Below are 6,825 nucleotides of genomic sequence, written 5' to 3' on the forward strand. Positions count from 1 at the left end.
GTGGCTATGGCACTGCAGAGTACAGTGCTAGTGGCTATGGTGCCAGCACCACAGCTGCCACCGCTGGGAGAACCTCACAGAGCACTACCCAACAGCAGTATGCAGGGATGGTGGGGCGCTCGGGCCAGCAGCCACAGCCGCTCATGTCACAACAGTTTCCCCCTCCCCCGTCCCGCAAATGAGACCACTCGCCCGCTGGTGACCAGTTGTAGACCTCTTGCATTTAAAGGAACCTTTTCTTTCTCTTCTTTCCCATTGTGATGTCTCTCTCATGCAGGTTAGACTTAGAATTCACCATTCAAATCCCTCAAGCCCATCAAAAATGGCCCCCGGTCCACATTACTGACCCTGTCCTCTTTATTTTTTTCTTTTTTTTTCTTTTTTTTTTTTTAAGATATATATATAGTTGACTGGAAAATTTATTATTTTTTGTCTTGCATGTTGAGGAAATTTGAAATTTTATTTTCTCTAAATGAAATGAGTATAAGGCAGATAGGTCCCAGCTCGATCATCTTGGTGTCTAAGGTTTGTGTGAAGACTTGCTTTTGAGGGGAGGAAGTTTCTATTCTGGAACATGTTAACTTAATTTCAGGAAGTATCAAGAGAGGTGGGAAACTTTGCAGAGCCAAAAAGCACTTCATTTAAAATGATAAATGCAAGGGAGCAATGCTCACTTCTCCTAATCTTAATTTTTTTTTTTTTTAAGTAGCTCACTATTACTGCTTGTAATCTATTGTAGGTGACTTTCTATAGGAAAACTCTGCTCATTTGTCTGAGCTGGGCAGTGTTCAGAGTAATGCCCCAGGTACATTGTTGGCAGTTCATGCGAGACTGAAAGCAGTGGCCCCATCTTCTGGTGCGTGTAGCAACCTGCAGTAGGGATGTTGGGTTTAAAACCCCAGTGTCAGAGACCAAACCTGTCTTGGATTTGATCCCTGAAAACCAGATGGTCAGTGTAGGTACTGCTGCTATCCTTTTTTGTAAAGCCAAGTAAGTTCTTTCTCTAAGATTGCTAAATTGCAGCATCACAAACGGGTGGAGCTTGGTTATACTTAAATGTTTCTGCTCTCAAATTCCTATTGTTGGGTTTATGGAGAGAAGTCTTACTTGAGAGCCCAGAAACTAAACAGAACCGAGATGATGAACAGCGTATGTTGTTGGTCTCTCCTTCACAAACAAACTACTTTTTGCCACGGGGAATGTTCTGAATGCCGCTACGCTGGATAAAAATATGACAAGAGTTTTCCACAGTTAAGAGGTTTGAATAGGGTGGGTTGGGGGGGTGGGGAGGGAGGAAGGGAGGAGGAGGAGATTGCCTGGAATCTCCTTTTCATGAGGTAAGCGGTAAGCTGGTTAGTGCATCTTGATTCTGAAGCTTTATTTCTTTTGTACCTTGCTCTCACTATTGCTTTTCCTGGCTTTTGAGTGCATTTCCCTGCTCCATTGGTCCCTTTGAGCTGAGCTCTCGCAGGTAGGTAGCATTTTAGAAAATGTTAGAGAAGAGTGAAATTTTAGTAAATACGTAAATAAAACTTGTTTATTTTACAGGCTAAGGTGGGTGTGAGGGGGTTTCCCCTTTAGTAAAGCATGTTGTTGACTTGTTATTTCTAATACCAGACGGTTCAGAGACAGTAGATGAAAACAGGAGTTGGCTGCTCTTGATCTGATAATATGACAAAAGAGTGGATACATCTCTTGGTTTGTGAGGCATAATCTTCGCATTATGAGACTGCAGGGGTTTTTTGTTTGTGTTTGTTTTTTCTTTTTAATCCTGTTAGAGTTCTTGCATATGGATGAGCAAGGCAGCCCACTCCTTCTGTAGCAGAGTGGAACTTCTTATAGCCCAGGAAAAGAGCTTGCTTATACAGAAATTATTTCTTTTTTAATTTAATTTCTTCCCAGAGTAAAATTTTGGGGGATGAATGCGCTTTTTTCTTTTGTGTGTGTGTGTGTGTGTGCAGTACACAGGTAGGTTGCTGACACAGAGGAAAAAGGGAGAGATCTTCCAGAACCTTGGTTCCTTTGTCCCATCTTCTGATTCTAGTGCCTGGGCAGGAAGTTACTTTGCTTGTGTTAAGTGAAAGCCAGAAACATGTCATTTATCCAGGCGCTGACTGATTTGTCTTTGGCCTCCCTTGCAAGCAAATGTAGAGCTCTTCTTTTTTTTTTCTTTTTTTTTTTTTTAAATTTGTGAGTTCAATGCAGAAGTGTGTTCGAGGGGTGTAGGAGTAGGACATCTCACTGACTGGCTTTAAAAAGTGTCTCTGGACCGCCAAAGCTGCCTTAGTTTGCTGTAGCTTTCACTTCTTTGGGGGCGGGGGGACGACATGACACGATGACTTGTGCATGTGTAAACGACTATGCCAAGTCTTGCAGTGCTTTATTGCTGTTGAGGTCAGCTGAAGTCCAGGGTCTCAGTTCAGCTCAGAGTGTTAACCAGACTGTTGAATGCATAAACGCACCGTGGCATGTGCTGCCCCTGTCCCACCTGGTGCTCGCTGCTCTGTTCCATATACCAGCCGGAGGGCCCTTGTTGATAAAGCATTAGTGTCTAGTATTGTTTGCCTTGTTTTCAACCTGTAAAAGTTTGTGGGGAGTGTCAAGTAAGTTGGGTGTCTCCTCCCCTCCCACTTCCTGAAGCAATTTACTGTTTGGACTTCTCTGAACAATGGAAGGGTTAGTGGCTTTGTGTGGGATCAGCATCTTGTTTCACACACCTGCTGGTCTCTGAACACATTCCTGTTGTACTAATGAAGACTTGAATTGAGAGATTCATAGATCTGTGGTGTTCAGACACAGGATACTAAGAGCTATGTTACTATTCTTAGTTTGTAAATTGTCCTTTTGATACCATCTTGTTTTCTTTTGTAGGTATAAATAAAAACACTGTTGTCAATAAATTGTGAACTTTGTCTTTATTTTTGGAGTGTAAAACCATCTTTGCCCTGTTCTTCCCAGTTCTTAAAAAAGTCAAATTCAAGGAGTTGGAAATGCCTGTTGGCAACCCACTGAATTTTAATTTGAATGATCCCCATTTGTAGCAAATGGGAGGAACTGTCACTGCGAGTCAGTGAGTAGGAGAGTTGTTTGAATACCTGTGGAACTGGAAGATTCATGTCCTTCGAAGGGAATGTATTTTCCTGAATGTTACAGGGCTTGAATAGAATGGGGGTCAGGCAGAGTTAATTTTTGGGAGGATGTTGGTTCTTAGCGTTTAAGTCATAGTTTGTAGTGTCTGCTGTGTCAGATGCGGCCATGTGTGGTCAGTGGCATTTTATATCTATTACCAGACTTAATAGTACCATGTTCCCTTTACCATAGGTACTCATTAAAGGACTGAAGGACTAAAAGTGGTAGTGACAGTTTCCCTTATACTCCTTGTGCTGCCTCAGGGTCAAGGTGGAGGCATGTTTTGGAGGTAGATGCTGGGAAGAGCCGGGAGAGAAGAATTTGTACTACTTTGGTATTGTCCAGCACTACTTACTAGCACCAAATTCAAGTAAGAAGAAATTTAAAAAAAAAAAAAAAGGAAAGTCTCATGTGGATGAAAAGCGTATCTGCTTTCCAGGCCTCATTGTCTTCCTGGCACTGGAGTGAAACTCGGCTGACCATCCGTTCGTCAAAAAGGGCCAGGAAAGAAAAGCTGTGATCTTAAGAGCTTAATCTTCAGAATTTCTTATGTTGTTTGCGGAAATGTCTTCAAACAGGCATGGGAAGACTTAGCTTCTTTCCTTTTAGGACTGCAAAGAGAAAGAGAAGGTAATGAAGGAACTTTGGGGAAATAACTTTCATTGCTTCAACAAATATTTTTCTTTCGACGTTGCTATTTTGAGTGCTAGATGGTGGGTTGCCAGGTTTGCAAACAGCAGTGAGATTGCAGCTACCGAATAGGCCTTGGGCATCCTCCCTGTGCTATAGTAGGCTAGTAGGAACAAAGCTGGTCTTCAGATAACATAACTGCTTGCTAACAGCTCTGGAGCATCCTGTTCATTGTGGAGGAGGCATCTAAGAGAACTTAGTGAGAAGGGTAAAATTAAGGAAGCGGGAGAATGGGAGAATTCATGATCCTTGATGGGACACAGCCACTACAAAATTGCTTCTAAGGGGCAGGGGGTAAATCTACAACCTGTTTATTCTCACAGTAGAATATTTTCCTACATAAAGGAAAAAGTTCTTGTTCCCTCTTCTGTGGTTACTCTTTCTCATGTATGGACCCTCTTAATTTCCCCTTTTTTTTTTTTTCCTGATTATTAAGTGTGGAGTCTCCTGTTCTATCCCCAGTGCATTCCCCCTCCTTTTAATAGAGAACATGGCCTGAATAAATTGGTCTGTGACCAGACCCCCCTGAGCCTGCCCCATCTCATCTGGTCTGTAAGCTGGGATGGGAGGTCTCTGGGAGATGGCAGGGGCCTGTAGGCTTGGATGAGGTGGATGGAGAAGTGGCTGCCCTGTCTGCGTGGTGGTCAGTGGTGCAGAGGCCAGCTGTTGGCCTGGTACTGCTGGTGTACCCCAGGGGTGGGTACCGGGGCCGGAACTGCTCCGTGTCGTCGTCGTTCGGTGCCAGAGGGAAGGGCAGAGCGTGCCCTTGGTGATTTGCTGACGATGCACAGTGGAGGGGAGTGACTGATACAGCAGATGGGGTCAGAGGGACTGTGCCAGACTGGAGAAATGGGCTGGTGGGGACCTCATGAAGGTCAGCAAAGGGAAATGCCATCTCCTGCACCTGGGGTGGAACAACGCAACGCAGCACTATGAGCTGGGGGCTGCCCAACTGGAAAGCAGCTTGGCAGAAAAGGCCCTGGGTGCGCTGGTGGACACCAAGTTGAATGCGAGCCACCAACATGCCCTCGTGTCAAAGAATGCAGACAGCCTCCTAAGCTGCATCACCCGCAGATTGAGGGATGAGGGAGATGGTCCGTCCTCTCTACTAAGCCCTGGTGATGCCACAGCTGGAGCAATGGGTCCAGCTCTGGGCTCCCAGTAGAAGAGACTGGGACATACTGGGGCAAATCCAGAAAGACCATGAGGATGGTTAAGGGACTTACAGGATCCAATGTAAGAGCGCAGGCTGAGAGCTGAGACTGCTCAGCCTGGAGAAGGCTGAGGGGGATGTTGCCCATGTGTATAAATGCCTGATGGGAGGAGTAAAGGAGACAGACCCAGACTCTGCTTAGTGGAGTCTGATGACAGGGAAAGGGGCAATGGGAAATTCCACTTAAACATAAAAAGAAAATTTTTTTTTATAGTGTGGGTGGTCAGACACAGGCATGCATTACCCAGAGAGGCTGTGGTGCCTCTATCCTGGAGATACTCAAAACGTGACTGGGCAGGACCTTGGACAACCTGCTGTAGGTGACCCTGCTGTGAGCAGGGGAGTGGATTAGATGATTCCCCCCTGTTGCTTCCAACCTCAGCCATTCTGTGAAATACAAGCTTTGGGAGCTGAAAGCTCCCTCGGAATGTCTTTCAGGTCCTTGTGTTAAACAGAAAGGAGCTCATCTAGTTTTGAAAACAAGATAAAGAGAAGTTGCATTCTATAAAAATCCCTATACAATGCTTTGGTATAGGCTCTGAAGTCTTATTAAATACATTTCTTTACATAACACATCCTTGCTTTTTTTGCAGCATCGCTGCCCTTTTGTCTGAGCGCTTCTCTGTTAGAAATGTTTTGAAAAGATTTTTTTTTTTTTCGCAAAACTATGAGAGAGATGCAACCTGCTATAATATTGCTGATTTTCATAAATGACTGCAAAGCATTTGCATATCTTCAACCTTCCTCTCCCATGATCCAGAACATTTGTGTAAAAGAAAAAAACAAAACCCAAAGCAATTCTCTTCCTGCTGTGATGTCCCAGGGATGAATGTTTTTTCTTCTGCCTCCTGTATCATCTAAATTTTGCAGCTTTATCACTAGCAATGTAAGACTGAAAGCCAGCAGTTGTTCTCCCCCCGTTTTGTTCCACCATCCGCAACTACAAAGTGTATGGATTTTTCACAAAATACAGAAGGACACGGGACACATGAATTGAGTGAAGCTAAAATGGGAATTAGTTTGGAGGGGAAAAAAAAAAAAAGGAATTGACGTGGAGCACCTTGATGGCAGTTTTACAAAGTACAGTACTTTTCTGGCTACAAAAATGTTTTAACAACAGAAGGAAGTCCTAATCTGCCAAGGCCAGCCACCTGCTCAGTGCTCCTCGCACCTCTCTGTCAGCAGGTATATTGCATGAAGCTACCAAAGACCCATCCCTCCAAACAACAAACGCAGGCCGTCACTACTGCTTTTGGCAGACTAGTTCAGGAATGTGAAGAAGGAAGAAAATACTTGTTCGCTCAGCTAGATTTCATCAAATTCCATCCTCCTCAACAGGAAAGTGTTTTAAAGTGTACCTCAGCCTCAGCAAACTATAGTGTGTTCTACCAAATTTTATGCCCTTGATGCCCTTGTCAGCTCTGGTACGTAGCCATTTACCAAAGCATGGTGCTGAAATGGAAGAGGCTTCTGATTTTGGGAAACAGGAAGGGATGTCTTGTCCGTGCAGATGCCTGTCTTCCTACAGAATCAGTTCTTGGGAATGTTACATCTTTTCCATCAAAAGAAAAAGCAGGCTTAATAATATGTCCATCTGTCTGCAGTTGCTTTCTCAGGTACATTGTCTGCCTACAGCTATTTACCCTCCTCCCTGGGTTTTTTCTGTGATTCATAATCTTTCAATTGAATGTACCTCAACTGCTAACTTCCCTAGGTGGGGTTAAACCAGGCTTAGCTCTGGTTTAACTTCCACTTTTGTTTCACATGCCTGTCTGGAGCCTTGTGAGCAGGAA

The 6,825-nt window shown here is 44.2% G+C and overlaps 2 protein-coding genes across 2 annotated transcripts in view; one reads left to right on the top strand and one right to left on the bottom strand.

Annotated features, from left to right (window-relative positions):
* Nucleotides 1–182, top strand: part of DDX17 (DEAD (Asp-Glu-Ala-Asp) box helicase 17) — a gene marked incomplete at its 5' end in the record, with an annotated part of 13,488 nt that extends 13,306 nt beyond the window's left edge. The window contains one exon of the mRNA XM_010290045.1: nt 1–182. This exon is cut by the window's left edge and continues 11 nt beyond it. Within this exon, the coding sequence (XP_010288347.1) occupies nt 1–182 (182 nt within the window).
* A 3,517-nt stretch (nt 183–3,699) lies between these two features.
* Nucleotides 3,700–6,825, bottom strand: part of KDELR3 (KDEL (Lys-Asp-Glu-Leu) endoplasmic reticulum protein retention receptor 3) — a 5,817-nt gene continuing 2,691 nt past the window's right edge. Inside the window, exon 5 of the mRNA XM_010290044.1 lies at nt 3,700–3,740. Within this exon, the coding sequence (XP_010288346.1) occupies nt 3,700–3,740 (41 nt within the window). The remainder of the gene's footprint in view (nt 3,741–6,825) is intronic.

The sequence above is a fragment of the Phaethon lepturus genome, unplaced genomic scaffold (genome assembly GCF_000687285.1).
Source record: "Phaethon lepturus isolate BGI_N335 unplaced genomic scaffold, ASM68728v1 scaffold25326, whole genome shotgun sequence".
Taxonomy (NCBI): domain Eukaryota; kingdom Metazoa; phylum Chordata; class Aves; order Phaethontiformes; family Phaethontidae; genus Phaethon; species Phaethon lepturus.